The sequence below is a fragment of the Pelobates fuscus genome, chromosome 3, assembly GCF_036172605.1.
Source record: "Pelobates fuscus isolate aPelFus1 chromosome 3, aPelFus1.pri, whole genome shotgun sequence".
Classification (NCBI taxonomy): domain Eukaryota; kingdom Metazoa; phylum Chordata; class Amphibia; order Anura; family Pelobatidae; genus Pelobates; species Pelobates fuscus.
In genome coordinates this window covers 352,807,496-352,831,018 of record NC_086319.1, presented here as the reverse complement: position 1 = coordinate 352,831,018, position 23,523 = coordinate 352,807,496, and the positions used below count along the sequence as shown (strand labels likewise).

The 23,523-nt window shown below is 38.6% G+C and overlaps 1 protein-coding gene across 1 annotated transcript; it reads right to left on the bottom strand.

The window, feature by feature from the left end:
* Positions 1-3,012: 3,012 nt before the first annotated feature.
* Positions 3,013-22,511, bottom strand: LOC134601257 (guanylyl cyclase-activating protein 1-like). Its single transcript, XM_063445724.1, has 4 exons — positions 21,941-22,511; positions 18,781-18,930; positions 4,192-4,282; positions 3,013-3,735 (listed from the first exon to the last, which is right to left on the bottom strand). The coding sequence occupies exons 1-4, from the start codon at positions 22,136-22,138 to the stop codon at positions 3,608-3,610; spliced, it is 567 nt and encodes a 188-aa protein (XP_063301794.1). The 5' UTR covers positions 22,139-22,511; the 3' UTR covers positions 3,013-3,607.
* Positions 22,512-23,523: the final 1,012 nt, after the last annotated feature.

The following is a 23,523-nucleotide window of genomic DNA, read 5'->3' as shown; positions in this document are numbered from 1 at the left end:
TGACATCCCAGGCAGTCTCCCTGCAGGAGGTGATGCAGCCTGCTATTCCGGCCATGTGATCGCGACATCATCGCTATATAAAGCCCGGGAGGGTCGTATTTGTTACAGGGTATGGCCTGGAATTTCAGACAAGTCCACCCAGTGTGATCGCCAGCGATGGCGGTCAGGTAAGAACTAAGGATGGAGAGCATATGCTTTGTCACCTGGCGGCATTTTGTAAAGCTACTCCTTTAGGATGGCATAGCATGCCTGTCGACCTTAAGGGGTTAATAAATATTATTTTAATATTTTAATATTAACTCTTTTCATCTGTTAAAGTCCCTACTTTCAAGCACTCCTAACGAGAGTTTAATGATATTAAAGAATGATTTGTGACATAAAATAAAGCATAATGAAGTTAATGCTTTAGAGGCACCACTAGAGGCAATGTGTAGGATTAATTTCCATGATATGGTTTCCTTAAGACATGTGCTTCTGGGAGTGACATCACAAGCCAGCCTACTTTAGGATTACACTGAATAAAAACCAGATGTAGAAGGGATTCAACCTCTTTGTCTCTTGTGGACTCAGCAGAATGTAGACTACCACCAGCTGACTAGTTAGCTCCAGCCCCACAGACTAGGGCCTGTGTAAGTTTGTTAATGTTTTGTATTGTACCATAAGAGTCCATTGTTACATTTAGCATCTGTTATAGCCTTTTGTACGGAATATATTGCAGTTTCGAATTGCATAATTATTGTAGTAAATTGACATTCTGCTACTTGCTATAATTATTATATTAAATATAAATGTATTGTACATTTTATATCCACATATTCGATCATAATACCAAGACCTATGCAAATATTAATGTTGTTACTTATTGCTTAATTATTACATATTAATTAAAAGATTAATATTCAGCTTTAAGCCACGGCCACAACAGGAGTCATCTTGGAGGAAGAACAAAGAGCTGCATTTGTGCTATCTGGAATAACCCCATTTTTTTCATATATGTCTACCACTTGTAAGTGCAATGTTTATCAGTGCCGAATTGTGTATTTTACTTCTATTACACCATTATGTGTTTTTCTAATATTGAATACAGGTGTATCCCTGTCAGGGTTTCTCTGCCGTTTTAAACAGCAACCCTTCCTCTCTCTGTGTCTGAGCTATTCAGCTGCTTTTTAACGATCAGCTCCTTCATTACCATTTTCACAGTTACTTACCTGGTTGTTAGTAGCCAGCCCTAACAGTACAGGACATATTGCATATTGTCCTGTACTGTACACACATCACTCCTGTCACATCAATATTATACCATTTTATTTATAATGTATGTAGGGTTTACGTAGCATTTTATTTACAGCTCACAAAAAAAGGCACAAACCTGTCAAACATAAAAAAGCCACATGTATTCTTTTCCATTTGATTCACAATACAAAATCATGCACAAGTGCAATATACACAAAGTGCACAATGCAGCATAGTAACATTAAAACACCATATACTCATTATAAGCACTATACTGCATCTCTGTCAGTTTCCAACAAACATATTTTTCTTATATTCGGCTACATTTGACTTTAAAATAATAACCATAATAAAAATGAATTCATTAACAGCTGTGAAAATGTTGTGTGAAGATATAGAGAGCCCACCTTCTAACATACCCCCTCTAATTGTGATAGTGCAAATGGAGGTACACAGGGTCCAGACTGTTCACAGGATGAATTCTGATCCAGAAACTGCAACAATGTTTGCATATATTTGATGTTGTGGAGATGCATCGTCATAGTCAATAGATGAGGACCCAATGAGGATAGTGTAGACAAGGATATATGGGCCTGATGATGGTAGTGTATATCTGGGCCTGATGAGGGCAGTATATATATGGGCCCTATGAGGGTAGTGTATGTGTGGACATGATGCAGGCAGAGTATATGTAGGCCTTATGAAGGTAGTGTATATGTGGACATTATCAGGGCAGTGTATATGTAGGCCTGATGAGGCTAGTGTATATGCAAGCCTGATGAGGCTAGTGTATATGTGAGCCTGATGAGGCTAGTGTATATGTGAGCCTGATGAGGGCTGATTATATGTGAGCCTGATGAGGTTAGTACATATGTGAGCCTGATAAGGGCTGAGTATGAGTGAGCACGATGAGGGTAGTGTATGTGTGACCCTGATGAGGGTAGTGTATATGTCAGCCGGATGAGAGTAGTGTATATGTGGACTTTATGAGGACTGTGTATGTGTTTGTCTGATGAGGGCTGAGTATATGTAAGCCTGTCAAGGGCTGAATATGTGTGAGCCTGATGATGGTAGTTTATGTGTAACCCTGATAAGGGCATGTGGGAGCCTTGTCCTTTTAAGCCACTATTTAAAAAAAAAATACTTTATCTTTCTTGGTTGCACACAACTAAGCCTCCACCAATTCTTACTCTGAACACTGTGGTGACTGTTCTATACTCAGTCCTGGTTCCACTACAGGATTACTGTACCATTCTTTGCCTCCTAATTACATCCTGTGTGATGGTTATGTTTTGTCCCATGATCATTGCTGTAATTGACAATGCCTACAATATAACAGTTGTCTACATATTCTCAATACTTATGGAGTCATGGAATGATGCTTTTCTTTAATGCATGTTTATCTCTCTTTCAAGGGTTATTATGAAAGCTATGTTTCAGTAGCCGTTTGCTCTCACCATCTCACAAATTTATATTTATTTTTCTCACACACCAAGAAAAGTTAATTTATATCTACTTTCCAAGCACTTTTTACATACTGCTACATAGACATCAATTATTTACACTATGTATGTCTAATAGCTATTCTACATCTCTCTGTACAGACTGCTTCACACTAACTACGTACCGTGAACTATATATTCTGCTAACACTATGCCTCAATAAAACATATTATATAAAATGCTTTAAAGAATATATATATATATATATTTATTTATATATATATATATATATATATATATATATATATATATATATATATATTCTTATTGTGTTTCATACATATTTACATTACATTCAATTAGTTCTCAAATTATACAATATATCTTGGCTTAGTTACATCATGTGATGTCATGTACCCTACATCACAGGAGGGCCCGCATCACATAAAGTTATACTCAAACATACTCCATGGTTCCAATACTTCTCCTTATTCATATTTCTGCAAGTACTGGATCTTTATCTAGGCACTCTTTAGGAGCGGTTCTTGTAGTAATATATCCACTAAGCCAAGAATAACATATTAACTATCAATAATATTACATACATAGTAATGCAACCCATAAAGGATTATACTTGTTTGATTTGCTGTGAATGTATTACCTATGCATATCATTTCTAGAATCCACCTTCTGTCCACAGTTTTATTTCTTGAATTCTCTTAGTTCTTAATATGTAAGTCATTGTTCCTCCAACTCTATCACTTGTTTTCCCTTCCTCCCCATCTTCCGCTATGTCCTCCTTGTGTTATGAAAAATGTTTCCTTATTATACATAATCCATGGTGACATCTTCTCAAGCATACTTAAGTACACTCCGCACCCCTTTTTGCTCTTCTGCCTGCACACCCAGTGGCACTGGCTGCCACCTTTATATCACACACTATGCCTCCGATTATTAATCATGGTCATTATGTGAGTCAGGTCCAAGCTTTTCATCATAACATCCATAAATTCGTCATCCTTCCGAGCACCCTCAACAAACTCTTCCAGTGACAGCTCCCCTGAGGAAGACAGAGAAGGACAGAGAGTTATATAATTAAATAGACTTTCCCTTCTTATGAAAGTGAGACATATCTTTCTAACTCAAAAGCAATCACGTTTGATAAAACTCACTATGAAATGGAGAAAAGCCAAATACAGGGAGACAGTTTACTATATGAGAATGACAATGAAATAAATCATTGTGAAAGAAAAATGTTTATGTTTACTAGCACTACTCAATAACCCCTTAGGTCGATAATGATTTGAAAGTAAGTATGCATTAAGCAGAAACATTGTGTTTACACATTGTGAATGGTAATAGACTGGAAATGAACTATTGTTTTAAAGAATGTTACAATATGAGCTATTTAGAAAGAAAGTATGCTAAAGTACATGAACTACGCTGGATCAAAGAACCCCTGTTTTCCCACTTTGCATGAATTGATAATAGTTAATGCAGTAAGACTAGCCCTTACCATCTCCATTGATATCAATTTTGTCAAACACACGATTGGTGAATTCTTCAGGAGTAGTATCATGATCACATCCATTGATTGCACGTACTGCCTGAAAAAGAAGTATAGTATAGTATCATTATATAGCAATACATATTTTTTGATACACAGGTTATGCCTCCTAGAAATATCCTCCATATAGATGGTTAATTTGTAGTGCTGATAATATATAACAGAGGACAGTAATTGGCATCTTAGGCAGGGTTCTTACTCCAGAACTTCATTTATAAATGTAGCGGAGCTGCAATACTAAGATCCAAAATCTCTGCTGGGATTCTCTGAAGCTGGATAGGAAGCACTGTTTAGGAGATATAGCCCATTCCCCCAGTAACTGGTGGACACACAGTTCTGGGAGTCAACTTAGGTTTATTTGGTCACTCATGGATTTTAGGCACAGACCACTACATGGGGTCTCCAACACAATACAAAAGGGGTTTCAATCCCAAGATCCTAATGGGAGATTGAGGAGGGACAAAGCAGCTAGTTTAAACTGGTCTGACAGTGTCCTGGGACAATGCCCTGCTGGGGAAACAATAGGGCAGGAAAAAAGGGGAGGGGAGAGGCACAGACAAGCAATATATTCAACATACCCTGCACCAATATTAGGCACAGTGTGACCAAAATACAAAAGGAATCTGGGGAAAATATACAAATAAGTGTAAGTTCCACAACACAGCCCCCCTTAACCACAAGCCGGCATACACAGTGTGATCCCAATGGATCAGCTTGGGGATGTCTGGGGTGCTCACAGATCACTTCTCTAGTTCAATTTGTCTGGATAATCTGTCAATGTTGCTCTTCTACTTCCCACGGCGGTAGTGGATTGTAAAGTCATATGGCTGTAGCGCTAAACTCAAGCGAAGCAGCCTTGCATTGTCTCCTGCCACCTGGTTTAGCCACACAACAGTTTGTGATCTGTGAGCAATGAGAAGGGTTGTCCGTGAAGATAAGGTTGCAGCTTCCTGAGGGTCCACACCACAGCCAGACATTATTTCTCGATGGCGGTGTAGCTTACTTCTCTGGGTAAGAGTTTTATGCTTAAGTAAGCCACAGGATGTTCTCCGCCATTGGCTCCGACTTGGCTCAGTACTGCTCCCAATCCAAACATATAAGCATCTGTGTGGACAAGAAAACGTTTAGTTGGATTGGGAGCAGCAAGTACAAGTGCATTTATTAGAGCTGTTTTCATTTGCTTGAATGCCTGCTCACACACTGGCAACCAAATTACCTGTCTAGGGAGATTCTTTCGGGTCAGGTCAGTGAGAGGTTTGGCTAAAGCACTGTAGTTCATTACAAATTTTCTATAATACCCTGCGTTCCCTAAGAAAGCCAGAACCTGAGTCTTAGTATGGGGGGGTAGGCCACTGTGCTACGGCTTCAACCTTGGCGGATTCAGGCTTCTTTTGTCTGCACCCTACTCTGTGGCCAAGGTACTTTACCTCTGCCATGCCTATGTGACACTTACTGGGCTTAAGTGTCAAACTTTGCCTACCTAATGTGGTCTAATACCGCTCCTATGCGGGTCAGGGGTTCCTGCCAGATGTTGCTGTAAATAGCAATATCCTCCAGGTATGCACACGCATAATCCTGGAACCCGTCCAATAGTCGATCTACCATCTTCTGAAATGTTGCCAGAGCATTTCTCATTCCGAAGGGCATGACCCGAAACTGGTACAGGCCGAACAGGGTGACAAATGCCAACTTAGGTATGGCATCCTTGGCTGGAGGAATCTGCCAGTACCCCTTACAAAGATCTACTGTAGTGAGGTACTTGCCCCTGGCCATCTTATTGAGAAGTTTGTCTATCCTAGGCATAGGATATGTGTCTGATGCGGTTTTGTCGTTCAACCTCCGGTAGTCTAAACAGAAGCGGGTCGTGCCATCCCGCTTCGGTACTAGCACTACTCGATAACCCCTAGTTGGAGCATCTCCTGGATCTCCTTTCTCATATTTTCTTTGACCAATTCAGGGATTCAGTAAGGTGGCTGTCGTAACAGTAACTGTCCTGGAGTTTCTACTCAATGAGTGGCCAAAGGAGTGTACCCAGGTAGGTTGAAGAAGGTGGCCCCCTAAGGTTGCCATACTTGGTTACGCTCCTGAGGCATAACTGTACCCCTTCAAGGGCCCCTGAGAAGGTAGATCTGGTATGAGGTCTGGTAGGGGAGGTCTGGTAGGGAAAGGTTTTCAATATCCTCGGAGGCTGGGGCGCAGATAGCCACCACATCCTCCGTTCACTCGTGGTAGGGTTTGAGCATGTTCACATGGAGCATGCATGTTCCCCCTATACCTGAGCAAGGGCCAATCACATAGGTGGTGTGGCACTTTTGTTCCACCACCCAGTATGAGCCCTACCAGGTGGCCTGCAGCTTGTTATTGCAGACTGCTTTCAACACCTTCTGTCCCACTTGAAAGCTGCGGTCCTTGGCTCCTCTACCGTACCAAGTGCACTGCAGTTTCTGAGCCTGGAGGAGCTAACCCAAGCCGTGCGAACTAACCTCCAGATGGTCCCTGAACTCCAACACATAAGGGACAATGGGAGTACCATCTGTGCTAGTATCTCCTTCCCAATGTTCCCTAATCAGATCTAGGGGCCCCCTCACCCTCCTCCCGAACAATAGTTCAAATGGGGAGAAACCGGTGGATTCCTGGGGCACCTCCCGGTAGGCAAATATTCTCCCAGTCCCTGCTAGTGGCCACGAACATGCGGAGCATCTGCTTCAATGTTCTGTTAAACCGTTCATATAGGCCATTGGTCTGTGGGTGGTATGAGGAGTTCACTATGGGCTTAATGCCGCTTAGTCTCCAGAGCTGCGGTAAATTGGGTACCTCTGTGGTAAATTGGGTACCCTGACCCAAAATGATTCTCTTGTGGAAAACCCATGCAAGAGAAAATCCGCATCAGAGCATCCGCGACCATCTCGGCGTGGATATTGGTCAATGCCACCGCCTCTGGCATAGTCCACCATGGTCAAGATATATTTCTTGCCGGAGGGACTGGGCTTCGTTAAAGGCCTCATAAGGTCTACAGCCACCCTGCTAAAGGGTTCTTCAATAATGGGGAGAGGGTGAAATTCTGCCTTGCGGCGGTCTCCCCTCTTTCCTACTCTCTGGCATTTGTCACATGTCTGGCAATATGGGCGTATATCTTTTGAAATCCCTGGCCATAAAAAGTTTTGCGTCAGTCGGTGTTTGGTCTTGCTGTGCTATCATGCGCTATCCGGAGTAATTCCTGCCTATATTTTTCGGGAACTGCCAACTGCTTCATAGGGATCGCTACGGACCCAGACACTATTCTTTCTGAATATTCTTTCCTCCCCCTCAAATCCTGCCTGACTGGAGGTGACCCAATCCTTATAAACTTGCAATGTGGGGTCTAGGGCTAACACTTTTTCAAACTCAGCATGGACATCCCAGGAAATGTTCTCTATGGGCGGGGGGCAATCTATTACCCGAGCATCAGAGTGTGAGTGTTGGCCAGCGGTGCGAGCCTGTTGCCTGGTTGTCACAGGATAGGACTCCTCTGGTGAATCATTTCCAAGGAGTACATCAGCTCCTGCATTAAGCCAACTTTCACATTCCCGCCCCCACACCCCAATTCAAATGTACGCTGGCAGTTGGTAAGTGGTGTACGGCTCCCCCTGCCACCCATACTGCCACTGATCCTCCCGTACGTGCTGTGTCCTGAACCAGGTGGCGCTTTATCAGGGTTAAGGTGGCCCCTGTATCTCGAAGTCCCTGGACATTCTTCACCTCCAGACACACCGTTTGTTGGTGGTGTTGTCTGTTGTCTGAGGCGGCTTGGACTGGGTCTGCCTCATGTAAGAAACCCAGTTTCTCCTTAGTGGGGTGAGGAGCTGAACTGCGGGTAGCTGTCTCAGTCTGGTAGCAATGGGCAGCCGCTCTGTTCCCTGGCGGTGGGCCAGGACGAATCCATGAGTTGCGGGTCCAGTTTGGGTTTTGGGTGCACTCTCTCTGAACGTACCCCAGTTGCAGTCACTGGTGACAGCGAATGTTAGAGCGAGGTTGAAAGCAGGGTGTTGTCGGGTAATCATACCTTAATTGCATTGTGGTGCTGGTGGTCCTGGTGTGGAAATAGCTTGTTTCGAAAATAGCCAGGGTGGTGGTCTGTGGTGGTGCCAGGCGTTGTGGTGCTCATCTGCCAGACGGGTGGCATCCGTGAGAGTAAGGGGGTTACGGTCCCTCACCCATTCTTGTACTTCAGGGGCCAGCCCATTAAAGAACTGCTCCAGGAGTTTAAGCTGAAGCAATTCCTCCATGGTAGTAGCTTGGTAGGCCTGTACCCATCCAAATGTGACTCTTTGTAGTCGGCATGCCCACTCTGCATGCAAATCTTTTTCTAACTTCTTCAATTCCTGAAATTGCCATCGGTATGCCTCTGGTGTGATTGCATACCGTGCTAGGATGGCTTGCTTGACCCAGGTATAGTTCTCACTGTCCTCATCGGGCACTGCCCTACACGCCCCTGCTGTGCACCCAGACAGTTTTCCTGCCAACAGGGGTACCCAGTCCTCACAGATGATGTTATGTAGGTGGCACAATCTCTCAAAATCCTGGAGGTAGACGTCAATTTATTCTGTCAATTTATGGCTGAGAAAGTTTTAAAGGCATTATAGGGAATTTTTGGTTTACCTTGTGGGATGGCGAACATCGCTGGTGATCCTTCTCTGGACTGCTGGTCTGCCATCTGTAGCTGGGTTGCCTTCTGCTGTCTGGCCATTATGTACGTTTGTGCATCTGCCATCACTTTGGTCACTGTTTCCTCTGAGGGAGTTCCACTGTAAATGCCAGCCTTGTCCTTACTTCCCTAACAAACTCTGTCTCCTCCATAGTTGGTAGAGGTGTAGTGCTGCTAGCTCGGTCTCCCTCCATCAGTTCGGCAATAAAAGTAGCTTTCACTATGTTGCTAGCTACCTTACCCCTTGCTTCCAATAATTCCTTTAATGTCGTTCGTTTGAGAATGGAGTAGTTCATCTCCATTCGTTTCCCATTCGCATGGTGCTATCCACCGAACCATTGCTTCCTTCCACTGTGAGTCTGTATCCCATCGCTACCAACCGATTGTAGTGGAGCTGCAATAATAATAAGATCAAAAATCTCTACTGGGATTCTCTAAAGCTGGGAAGGAAGCACTGTTTAGGAGATATAGCCCATTCCCCCCGTAACTGGATGACACACAGTTCTGGGAGTCAACTGAGGTTTATATGGTCACACATGGCTTTTACGCACAGACCCTTACATGGGGTCTCCAACACAATACAACAGGGGTTTGAATCCCAAGATCCTGATGGGAGATTGAGGAGGGACAAAGCAGATAGTTTAAACTGGTCTGGCAGTGTCCCTGGGACAACGCCCTGCTGGGGAAACAATAGTACAGGAAAAAAGGTGGAGGGAGAGAGGCACAGACAAGCAATACATTCAACATTCTCTGCACCAATTATGGGCACAGGTTGACCAAAATACAGAAGGAATTCAGGGAAAATATACGAATAAGTGTAAGCTCAGCCACAATAAAAAAATATTGGTGGGGCCTCCCTACAAAGAATTGGATCTTTATCTTCCTTAAGCACCTTCTGAAAATCATTTAAAAAGATCTTATGTTATTCTTATCTAGTTATTCACTAAGTCAGAAATTATGACAAAATGGCCATTGAACTGCACAATTTAGATCAAAAAAGTAAAATTAGAAAAATTCTCGAACGCAGTTATTGTCCCAATAATTCACAATTCATTGCTTAGTGAGTAACATCAGTCATGTTTTAATCTACAATGTTTTTATCCATGGTAGTAGCCTACTCTTCACTGCGAGACAGTTCATTGCTAACATTTTTTTTTTACAAAAATTAGAAAAAAAAATGCTTAGCAACGGGTTTGTTAATTTTATTTAGCAATAGAACTGAAAAAAAACTCCAGACTTCATTGCAAAACAATGTTGACTAATCAGACCTCTGCAAGTTATATTAATTTTGCTTATTTAATGAAATCCACAATTTTATTGATTTCAAATTTGTCAGACAGGTAATTTTATGCTTCATGTTGAACCACTTGATTGAGTATTGATGAATATATGTTGCACAATTCAAACATTTAGAGCAGACCAAACGTCGGTAAATTCTAGGATATTATAAAAGTAGAACTATCGTGATATTGTGCCAACCTTTACAAATGCAAGTCGTTATGGAAGTTGGAGATCTACAAAATGGATACGTCGATCGAGACCATTCCATCTTACTACTGCTATTATGGTGCATCTAAAATTTGATGTGGTTACAAGGAGAAAGAATAGCCAATACTATTATACTTGTACCTCTGGTGGTTTTGTCCCTTGAACAATGTGGCACTGTGGGATCACATGACATGATATTCCAGTTATCAGATAAATCCCTTTAATGACTGCTAAACCAATCGTGTACTTAACATTATATCCTATTGACCTTAGCATTTTTCTAAGGGCTTATCATCTTGTGAGTAGTCTTTTATGTGTCCTTAGACTATTTATGTTAAGCTCTCTTTAATGCAGTCTCAAGTACATGTTCAAAGTTTTGGTGAATCAACACATATCTGCAAGGCACTTTAATGATGTGTCAAAATTTATCTCATGATAGGCTTAACAAATAGAGAATATTCTGTGTCCTCCTCGAGTCAAAATTTCAAGCCAATAAATTTGCATTTATCATAACAAGTAAATGTAACTGTGCTCCGGGGCATATTGCACTATTTAAAATGTCCATTATTCAAAGACAATTGCTATATGATGTATGTGACATATGTGAATCTTGTTTATGTTAGTGGTTACTAGTCCAGTATGTCTATTTTGTTACACTGATATACAAACCATTTGTCATAGAAGGACAAATGGTTTGCATTTAGTGAAATTAAGAAAAAGCTGTTGGCTAGAATATTATGAATAAATGAAAAAGAAAATGAATCAACTTGGGGAGGGGGCTGTGTTACAACCATTAGAGTGTGTCTGTACCTCCTTTACCTTTCCAATATTTGCTTTCTGAGTAACTAACACAGGTTCTGCTGTATGGATCTATAACATCTATGAAAAAAAAAAATACGCTGATCTTTTAACTTTTTTTTCCTCTTATAAAGCATTGGATTTTACAAGACCGGAGTGAAGCCACCTTCATTAACATAGTATACATTTTGGAGTCCAGGCTTTTGGCACCTGGCGATTTAAGGGACTTTTGAGCTTGTGTTCAGGGATTTGCAAGTATGTATATGTGTATATATATATATATATATATATATATATATATATATATATATATATATATATATATATCTCTATCATAAAAGGTAAAATAGGATGCACTTGCAGGTTTTTGAGTTAAAGGTGACTTTTGTATTTATCTTGAAAAAGATCTTGAAAAAGACCCTTAGAGTGTCAAAACGTTGATTATTTTGTACACAGAAATGATAAATTATTTTATTGATTTTTTTCAATAAATACACATTTAACCTAAGACCTGCGAGTGCATCCTATTTTTTTCATTTTATGCTACATATTTCAACAAGGGATATGTGCACCCAGGCAAGCAGTACTTTATATCTATATGTTGGTGGAGTGCCAGCAGACATCTATTGGATATATTGTCGGAAAATCATTAAATGACATGCTATATTTATTACAAGCACAATGAGAATATTTGTCCTTAAGAAAATTCATATATAACCAGTACAACTAACCCTGATAGCCATCTAATAGTACATAACACTACCATACTTGCCAACTGTCATATAATATTAATAATGTATCGTGCAAATATATCTTGCAAAGCCAATTATAGAATGCACACTGTTGCATTGTCTAATAAGATATCAAACAGCTTATTTTGTAAAACGGCAATAACATATTACATGGCATGTTCATGGTGATACTATTTAGCAAATCTGTATTGTGTGCTATAATTTTTAACTGTTAAGCCTATTACTCCTCTATAGTTATAGTCAAAGAAGAAGTGTATTTTTGTATTTGTATAACTGTGATAAAATAGTAGGTTATTGGGTCACAGCTTGATTAACTTCCCCCTCCCCTCATTACCACCCTCTATCTTCCAGCAGATTAACTTGCTCTTATTAGGAACAGATTAATCATAACTGCTTGTAAATCCTGTTAAAGCGGCAGGGCAGCTCAGTACTCACCTTGAGAGTTCTTGAGTGTTAAGAAGGCATGGAGAAAGTGCTATTTGCTGATGCATATGATCGAATATCTGGGTATTAGGTTATGATTAATGGTATGCACAGGAATGCCTGTACTTCCTGGCTGTTTAATTAAACCGGTATGCCTGAGGGAATTAACTTTAATGGAATGCCACCCAGACAGAGTACATGAATTCTTGTAAATAGAAATGCTCTGATAAAAAAAAGCATTCAGATCTAAACAAGGATGGCAACCATTACTGAAAGCTAGGTAGGCGACACAGCAAGGCAATTCTTGGAACATCTCTTTGACAGAAATATAAGGTAGTGGGCCTTAAAGGTGCCCTGCATGGAAGCTAAGTTTGATGCCCACCATTTCTTATTATTTATTATTGCATAATGTAAGTACAGGTAACTTTTCATTATGTTTTTAGAGAAAAAAAAATCACTTATGACAAATAGTCAAACTATTAGACAATGACAGACACAGACACTCTGACAAACGCCTTAATAAGGGTAGTGGTATGATAGGAAGAAATTGGGTTATATATGGGAAAATCTGTTCTACCACCAGATTCATGCATACCCAAAGCACACCAAGTTAATCTTGCACATAAAAAAGATTTTATTAAGTAGAAATTTGATAGAAATAGTAAAGTGCAAACAGTATATGAGAAATAAAGAATAACATACCTATTATACATATCAAATTCAAAGATAAGTGCTCAATGAAATAACCCACATACCCACAGTAACATAGGCATACCAACCCAGAGCAGGAGATACAGCAACCCCTGCTGCACTTTACTCATACTATTTCTATCAAATTTCTACTTAATAAAATCTTTTTGATGTGCACGATTAACTTGGTGTGCTTTGGGTTTTTCAACATTGTATACAGTAATGCTTTGACACACACTCTTACAGTCACCAGTCTATAAAAAAAGAAACATACTAGCTATAAAAACAGAAAATATCTATTTTTATCTCAATAAAAATTATGTAAAAGAAAAGCTACATATATTTTAAGTATCTTAGTAGCTTTTGACTACTACCCCCGATGTTAAAGAATAACCAAAAACGTTAAAAAGCAATAAAGCATGTCTGTATTTCAGCACCATTTGCATCACGTAGAGATGGAGAAAGTGGAACCAAGACAAAGTAGCTTTACTTGCTGTCTGTTTGACAGCACTACAGGTGTATTTTGGCAAATCTCGGTTTACCAGGTTTATCCATGGTAGTTTACTTTTTTGGTTCTGTGTTTCTGCTCTTTAAAGTTATACAATGGTTTCAACATGGCAGATATTGAAATGACATCACATTCCTGCATTCACTATCTTTGAGTCGTGGAAAGTGCTTTAAGGAGATTTAAGGCAATGAACAAGCAAATGCTCATTTCTTAGCTCCTTTGGCCTTCTAGGCAGTTGCTTAGCAGTAATGCTTTAAAATGATCACTAGGATTGTCACTGGTAGATTTGCGCTGTCATTTGGATGGTTCTGAGTGTGGAAGTAGTGATGGCACCACCTTCCTAAAGTGAACATTGTAGTTGACATAAGTTCTGGAGTGTGGCAGGGTTTGACAGTTGTAGCGCAGCACAGTAGTAGTACTTTGCCATTGTCATCGGGACCTCTGCATTAACATGATGGTACTAGTATTTATATATTATAAGAAGCATGTCTTACTGTTTGATTAAGAAAAGAAAAACTTTGGAATGCATACTTCATATGTACGTTATTATCATTTCATCAAATATATGCCCTACATAAGAGCTTAACTTCGCAGACTCCCTTTGCCAAGGTCAACAGAAACTCATGAACTCAATCTCCAGAGTTTTGCTCCCACCGTAACCTCTGGATACTGAAATGGATAGAATGAATCTACAAAGAAAAGGATGGTATAAGACTGAGATGTATTGTTTTCTCCTTGGTTTGTGAGGCCACTGGACTTCTGAAGGCCCTCCATCAATTCTCAAAATAGCTTATAGAAACGAGCCAAGCTAATAAAGGGCAGGTTTAATATAAGAACCAAGCTCAAAGTATTTAAGACTATTTACTCAGGAAATACCTGAGCGAGAATTAGAGTTTTTTTAATTCCAATGGTTGATGTGTAAAAGGAGCACAAAGCACAAACATGGCATAAATTATTTATATGCAGAGCCCATGCAACACAGCAGGATGAAAACACCGGCATCTGAGTCTTTAGATAGTAGATAAAAGGAGAGAAAAATTGCTTTTGTTATGCACCTGACATCCATTTAATCTGGCCTACCAAAATACTAGCACTTTTCTAGTTGGCCACCAGAGCCAAGACTAACTGGGTGATATATTCAGTCAGCCATTGGTGTGATCACATGAGAGCAGACCTGCTCTCATAGATTCTGAAAAGTGCTGATTGGATGTGTGAAGGGTCCATTGTTGGAGGTTGCAGGGCTTCTCCTTGTTTGTTTTATCAACAGGTCATCCACACTCATTGTCAGTTGCAAGCACATTGAAGGCAATGACTGCACATCTGTGCTGAGAGAAACAAAGACCGCTCACCTCCCATGCCACTAAAACACCAAGAGAACTGAGATTTGGGATAATATATTAAATGAAGGCTGCAGGGGGTGATATTAAGGGAAAAGAGAAAATGATTAATAGAATAGGTGAAGAGAGATAGATGAAGGAGGAAAGAAAAAATACATGATGTGGAATTGGAAATGAAGAGGGGATATGAAGTTTAAGGGGAAAATGAATAGAGAGAATGTGAACAGGATGAACTAAAAGAGAAAGATTCAGAAATTAGGCTATGGTAGGAAGAATTTAAACTGGGTTTTGATAGAAAACTAAGGCTTCACTAAGGCTGGTGAAGTGGTGGGTTAGAAAATTGAGCTGGGTTGGTTTATAAGACTGTGGGATTTGCTTAAAGGACCAATGTCTTCTCAAAACTATTTTTCAGTATAATTACCCTTTCATCAAGTTTTGAAACAAAATAGATTTAAAAAAATGAAGTTTATGTAAAAGAAAAAAAGACAAAACACTCATCCCTACATGACAGGATCCTTCAGCTGTATACATGCACCTTGGGTCAAACAGTGTTCGAAAAAGGACAGTCAGTCTCTATGGTCTTTCCTTATTTAATCCCTGCACATGAGCAGGGAAGTCTTCCTCTAGTATTTTCTCTTTTACGTTTCACCACTCCCACCCAAACACTTTTAAAAAAGGAAAATAAATTAACCCTTTATCACTGTGTTATACAAAGGTGAAAAAGGTTACCGGATAAGTCGGAATAATAGTAAGAGATTTTTGGTGTAAGCAAAGACACTTCTCTCAAAACCCCCAAAAACTCCAAATGTCACTGACCACCTTTTTAAAGGAAAAAAAAATTAACCCTTTATTAATGTTTATTTGGTGCTGAGGGAGCACTGACATCTATGTTTCTACACTAGTTTTTGTTGATGTATACTTAATCGATTATACAGCTGTATCCCGATTTTTTTCTGCACATATATTTAGCACTGACATCTGTCTGACCCTAAAAGCAACTGCAATATTTGCACAGTTAAATAGTTAACACTGCAAAACAAAGTGATGTATTTTACTGCTGTGCGGCGATCAACTACATGCCCCATGCAACTTTGCTGATTTAACTCATAATCCAAAGCTTTAGCCAAAGATCAGAATAAAAGAAACCTGATTGGTGCAGCTGTACAACTGATACAGAGCTCTGAAAAAACAGTTTGAAAAAAAAAAAAAAGTAAGTAGAATACTAAAGAGTTAATCCTTTGTATTAATTAAAACTGCTTGCACAATTAATTCCTTTGTTTTTCATGGGTTCTGTGAGTTCAGCATATGACAAACAATGGAACAAGTATTTCTGTTTGTTATATATTTTGTTGCATGATTTATACACAGGGTGTAAATAATTATTTTGAGTTCTCAACTTTGATTTATACTGTCTTGATTTTTTTGTCTCCATTTGGATTATGTTTGTATTCTGCAATCAAAACTTGTTTAGAATTAGCCTAGGAGATATTGTTATGTTACCATTACTCAGTTCCTTGAATTGTGAATTATCTAGTACTAAGTCCTAAATATTTTCATTGCCCATTCTCTGTTTAACCGGACATTCCTGAAATAGAGACGTGTTTGAAAGTCCAAGGTGTACCTCTATACATCTCAGACTGCAGTTAGGGCTGGACCGTTGGGTAGCAGTGTTTGCCAGCTCAATTTGCTCTATTCAGCCTCATTTCAAAAGTTTTAGAATTCTGCATTTTCTGCTCAGTTATGAGTTTTTGCCAGTGCTGTTGTGGACATGAAATATAATCCTAATTTTTTAATCAGTAAAATGTCCATTTACTTTATATAGTTCTTGATCAGCATTTATTATACTTTGTGATTTGCCTAAAATGGCCGCTAGGGCTAGGGAGTTTTCCCTTAGTCATCGAATAACACCCTCACTAACAAGATGGCGCTGGAATCCGGGGGAGACCCGCAAGATGCCAGTGACATCACACCCGGTAGGACGAGCAATGAATCAACCACTTAACCCCTAACCAATTATTGATGTATAAATCAATGTTATCTCTGACAATGCTTATGATGTAATTTTGCTTTATAAAGGGCATGCCACCCCCTCTAATAAACATTCCTCAAGTTTTTCATTAACCTGAAACTTGTGTCTGGTGTGAATTACTTCAGGGAGCGTGCATGCACTGTTTCTTTAATTTGGCCAGGGGCAGATACACAAAATAATCAATTTATTGATTGATTTCCACTTCAAGTGCACTTGCATGGAAACATCTAGCTGTGGGTCTGAGAGTAACTGATGCTTCCATGGGAGAAGATTACTTAACCTTAGCCTTTGGGTAAGCCAAGTTGAAGATCCCTGATCTAGTGACCTTGCAATGGAAAACAACAAACACTAGAATTACAAGCAGCTTAAATTTAATTGAGATTTAATCTTGGTATTTTGTGGTTTTCCTTCCATATGTAAATTAAAATATCCAGCAGTGTTTTCATTGTGGGGTTTACAATGCCAAAATGAAAGCTTTCCAAACAAGGGTTCAAATAACAGCATTAATAACAAAATAATAATGTATTAATAATATGTATTAAAATACAATTATAGCTGATTTTCGATTGTTTCGATTGTTTAGAGTTTAGATACAGTGCAACATCGGACACATCACTAAAATACTAAGATAATAAGTCTAATAGATTTATTCAATATAAGCATAAACAAACAAACATACAAGTTGGCAACATTGTGTTAGTCACATAATCAGACTTAACAAGTTTCTATATATATAATAAGAAGATTGTTCACATTCCATGACACATGTTAATGCTTAAGAAGTTTCATGTAGACTGAAATGTAGACTTATTGTTTGGTGGTTCATGAAGGATATATTTTCATAGAAAAAGAGTGTTGGGCATTGTGATTCTATATACAAAGCATTTGAGTCAATACAATGGTATTTTGTATACACTGGTGAGACCTCACTTTGGGTATTGTACGTAGTACTGGAGACCGTATCTCCAGAAGCATATTGATACTTTAGAGAGAGTTCAGAGAAGGGCTACTAAACTGGTTCATGGATTGCAGGATAAAACTTACAAGGAAAGGTTAAAGGATCTTAACATGTATAGCTTGGAGGAACGACGAGACAGGGGGGATATGATAGAAACATTTAAATACATAAAGGGAATCAAAACAGTAAAGGAGGAGACTATATTTAAAAGAAGAAAAACTACCACAACAAGAGGACATAGCCTTACATTAGAGGGGCAAAGGTTTAAAAATAATATCAGGAAGCATTACTTTACTGAGAGGGTAGTGGATGCATGGAATAGCCTTCCAGCTGAAGTGCTAGAGGTTAACACAGTAAAGGAGTTTAAGCATGCGTGGGATAGGCATAAGGCTATCCTAGCTATAAGATAAGGCCAGGGACCTAATGAAAGTATTTAGAAAATTGGGCAGACTAGATGGGCCGAACGGTTCTTATCTGCCGTCACATTCTATGTTTCTATGGTTCTATATTGTGTGTTAAATTGGGGAGGAGGGGGCAGTGTATTAATTTGGGGGATGAAGGGGCCAAGTATTAAATTGGGGAAGGAAGTGGGCACTGTGTTAATTTGAGGGAGGGGGCAGTGTATTAATTTGGGCAAGGGAAGGGATCACTGTATTAAATTGGGGGAGGGAGTGGGGCAGTGTTTTAAGGGTTCTTATCTGCTGTCACATTCTATGTTTCTATGTTTCTATAATTTATTTAATAATGTAGATGATTAAATGTATTCACCTAATTAGAAAAGTAACTTTACATTAACATTTGGGTCCGAAGTCCTTTATTCTAAATGCTCTTCCCTTGCTTTGAAATAGATCTTAAATTATTCAATTCTCACCTTGATGATATTCAGCAATTCATGACGGTCAATACATCCATTCCCATCCACATCATAAAGCTTGAAATACCAGCGCAGCTTTTGTTCGATCTTTCCACGAAGGACCAGACTGAGAGCAGCAACATATTCCATGAAATCAATGTACCCATCCTGTGTGACACAGAGACACAGTAATCAGAACACGGTGGTCCAAAAGCAAAATACAGTGACACGTGGTTATATAAGTAACTGCTTTTGCTTTAGGGCTATCTCTGGAACTGTTATACACCTCCCAATATCTATGGGGATATGTGACAGATGTGATAAAGGCGAAGCCAAGCTATATGTTGTTATTCTATCACATAATCAAATACTACATGTCTGATTGAACATAAACATGTTTTGTTTCAGGTTTTGCTTATCTGTGTGTCTGTCTAACTATTCTCTCATTTCTGCTTCTCTCAATGATGCCACAGACGGTGTCATAAGGACAATCTGTTACCCATAAACTGAAACTGGAAGAAAACTGTAACTATATAAAACCTGCTACTGTCATATGTCAGGGCAAATCCATAGGTTGCTTTGGCAAAAGAGAAATTGGTCTGCTATATCTATATACCAACCTGCCATTGTGTCACTATACCAATTTATTCCTCCACAATGCCTTGTGAATGCCTTCCACAATCTTGTTTGATATATACATGTATAAGTGTGTATTCCAAACATGATAAAACTTCCCACAGTGCAAACAGAACATATATTGCATCATCTACATAGCTCAAGGTGGCCTTTTGGACCATAACCCTTAATTTGCTTTAAAAAAAAAAACAAAAAAATACTGTAAATGGTGTCCATTGCTAAGGGTATCTGCAGAAATGCAATATAAATGCTGAAACACAATGCCTGTCCATGTTCATGTCTAGCTGGGAACTCTGGGATAGTGGTAGAGATATGATTTTTTAAAGTTCCTGTGTCCTGTGTCCAACTCCAACTTGAGATCCAAAGGTGATGCATAACAGCAACATATACAGCAACATAGATATATATATCCAAAATAGAATGGCTGCTCACCGTTCTTAAAATGTAAATGCTTTATTAAATAAGATTTAAAAATGACCAATGTTTCAGTCTCCGATGGGGAATTTCCTCAGGGTCAACAACAGGACAACCTGTTTTTATATATATATATATATTTGGGGGATGGAAATATAATGCTAGAGCAGGACCATCCAATAATGGGGTACATTGACGTTGTGGCAGGCTTATGCAATGTATGATCATATACTGTAACTAAACCCTTATTATTTTTTGGTGAGCTGTTTTTAAATAAAACTATTGCATTCTGTGAGACTTGAAATTGCTGTTTAGTGAATGAGTGAGTGCGCTGAATTTTGTATGTAGTATGAATTGCCCCCAGCGGCACCCTTATAAGTATACATGTTCAAGTGCGTGAATACCCTCCTGGTTTTATATTATTATATTTCTACCGATCGATAGATAGATAGATAGATAGATAGATAGGATGTGTTCATACCTATGAAATCCATTTGAATGACACATTTCTCATTTAGCACACAGGCAAATTAAAATGAAGAGATTCTCAACATGTGACACTCAAAACTGTGCTGAAATTATCATTGTACATATATATTCAACAAAAAGTTGGTCACTGAGCTATATTTTCAACTGACGATTTCTAGTTTTGAACTATAATTGTTAGGATTTTTATTTAAGCCAGCATCCAGTCAGATAACAGACCTAGAGACTGTAAGTGTACTGGTAAATAGTTAGAAGGTATATCTTGTTACCTGGAATACAGATCCTGTGGTTTAATAGCCTACAATGAGATATATATCTTCTAACCACAACTACTGCAGTATGGTCTGGGAAAATGTAAATATTTGTATATTCACTACAGCTCTACACTTGAAGAGGTGATTTAAGTTCATTTTCCTTTCGTATGCTTAGTTATTTGTAAGGCCATAGGTATAATCCACAGGTTGTAACCCAAAACATACATGTATCCCACAGTCACATTTTTGTTCAGGATCTTGCAACCTCTTCACAAATTCAGACATTATCTCTTAATTTTTTTATAAATTATAATACATTCTGTGTATATTAGTTTATTTCTTCATGGGTGTATTATTTACAATGCGTATAACTTCAGCTTATTCATAAGTAAATATAGGGTCTGTTTAACTGCATGAGCCACTCAAAGATAATTTCATAACATAACTTTACTTGTAACACCTCTTCCATTTTTTCATAGCTAAATATGGGTACCAACCAGTTTATCTCAGTCATCAATCATGCAACATGACAAAAAAAAAAGCTATTTATAACATAAATAAAATTCTCATAGCTAAACCAATGAGATATGTGAAATGGCCCTCATATTTATATAACTACAAAAAGTAAAAACAAAATACGCTATAAAGCCACAACATAGTAATTAAATTCTCTTGAACTTTACATTTTTTTGTTGTCAATCTACCGTTCATGTTTTGATTTGACCACAGGAGGACTAATATCGAAGGTGTGTTGTTTGCTATTATATTTTATTTCAGCTAATTATTGTATTTCTGTATTAGTGCTGTCTCTGATTTAGAATTTGCTATTTGTTTTGGAATTTTGTAAAAAAATGTTGTAAAAAAATAACTTGCTTTCTAAAGATACAAGTGCCCAAGCACCGTGCAGTTTAGCTTTCTAGAAAGGCATGTATCTGCACTCTCCATGGCTTAGATTTTTAGATAGAAAAGTGTGTAGGCACTCCGTCATCTAGATCTCTAGATATAAATGTGTCTACACATGCACATGCCCAGGCACTCCATGATTTAGCTCTTTAGATAAACATGTGTATATGCATGTGTCTAAACACTTTTTAGAATATATAATGTACATATTTAGGCACTCAATATTTAGATTTCTAGATGTACATATAATTAGTTCCCTCGTGATGTAGATTTTCAGATGTGTTTCTAGGCACCCTGTGGATTAGATTTCTAGATTTACTTGTATCTAGGTACTCCATAGTTTAGCTGGTTGCCTATGACTATCTTGTTAAAGCGCACCAAATTTTAGCTGTGTAAAGAAGGATATATACTGCCTTGTATGATATTTTCAGTCCCCTGGGGAAGATTGTCATCCAGCATTCAGTGTTTATAATTTGTTCTCTTACCTTGTTCATGTCAAAGGTGCGGAACATTTGTTCTATGTAGCTGTTGGCATCTCCACTTAGCCCACGTAGGCCAAAAAACTGTTTGAACTCATGCAGTGTGAGCTGACCAGAGGGACATTCTATCATGAACTTCTTGTACCAGTGGTGGATTTCCACTGCCTGCAGGTCATCCACAGTTGAGCTGCTTGTATTACCCATCACTGGATTCTTCTTTCCAAGGATGAAAATATCTCCCTGAATACAGAAGTCTCTTATAATTTGTAAAGGCTGTTTTCAAGTCTGCAGGTTAAGGCTGTGAATCTTTGTTGGCCAGTTACTCCAAAGATATCTTCTCCTGTGTTAGTCTTGTTCTACCTTATAAGATCTTTCAATCCTTTTCCTAAATTAGCAGACAAGGCTTTGCTGCTTCTTAATAAGATTTACTTTGAATGTAAAGGATACAAAAAAATAACAGATTCGTGTCTCCTTTATTTTTTACCTATGTAAGGGAAACTGTGTATGCTGGGGTCTCTCCGTTAATGGCAGTCCCCTCAGCACAGATTCCTTCTTACACCTGCTCCTGCTCAGTGCTAGGTGCCTTTTAAAGTGACCCCTGAGTTTTCTGGCAATCACATGGTGTGTAATCTGTTCTGATGCTTTCTTAAGTAGGACGCTATTCATGTCTAGGGACAGTTGAGTGCCAAGGTTAATCTGGGACTTGGGGGATTATGCATATCCTATGAAGGTGTCTTACTGTGCTTGTTTATCTCTCACTCCCATAAAAACAGGTTTCATAATCAAAAAACATAACTGGGCCATTACTGGATATTGTAGGGTCACATACTAGAAGCCCCTTCAATCATTTTAGTTTTTTTCTGTTTCCATGATTGTGTTTGTTAGATCTGTTACTGGGAGAAGGTAAACCTCTGTGTTATGCTTATCTATAAGATAACTTTATATTTTTCCTTTACCCTGGTGTATTTGCACCTTTATACATTTTGTTTTATGTCATTGTAATACTTATAAAGAAATGAGAAAAAAAAATACTGAGTGAGTGATTTATCTCAGAACAGAGCTAGTTTCCTGGAGTTGTTTCAATCAGGCACATTAATTTGTTGCTTTTATCCTGTTTTGTTGTAGTGTATGTTGTTGTTGTTACATCTGTTGAAATTGATGTTCAGCATTTGATGTTTCTATGCAAAGTATTTAAAAGAATAGGCCATCTACAGCATGATTTGTCCTTTTAAGAGTTTAAAAATTTGAGGACTAAGACTTATATAATCACTTTACATCTGAATTAATGCTGCCACAATCAAATCTAACTCCTAGTAGGTCAAAACAAAGAACAAAAATAACAAAAAGAGCCAAGGATAGTACTATAAACCAGAAATAACACACAATTCCCCAGTGATATACACAAAAATGACATACCACATATAAAGAGAGTTTTCAGCTTCAGAGAGACCAAAGTGAACTATTAAATAAATATAATTACATGAACAATAACAGAAAATTAAAACAAATGCAAATCAAAGTGTAACAATGTTGATAAGAGGATATACAGAATTTTTTTTAAAAAAAATCACACTTTCTAACCGTAGCTC

Excerpts from the sequence above, each read along its gene's own strand:
- LOC134601257 (XM_063445724.1), bottom strand. The coding sequence starts at position 22,138 with ATGGGTAATACAAGCAGCTCAACTGTGGATGACCTGCAGGCAGTGGAA. Across the intron at positions 18,931-21,940 it reads GCACCTTTGACATGAACAAG|GATGGGTACATTGATTTCAT; the intron begins GTAAGAGAACAA and ends TGTGTCACACAG. Across the intron at positions 3,736-4,191 it reads AATTGATATCAATGGAGATG|GGGAGCTGTCACTGGAAGAG; the intron begins GTAAGGGCTAGT and ends TGTCTTCCTCAG.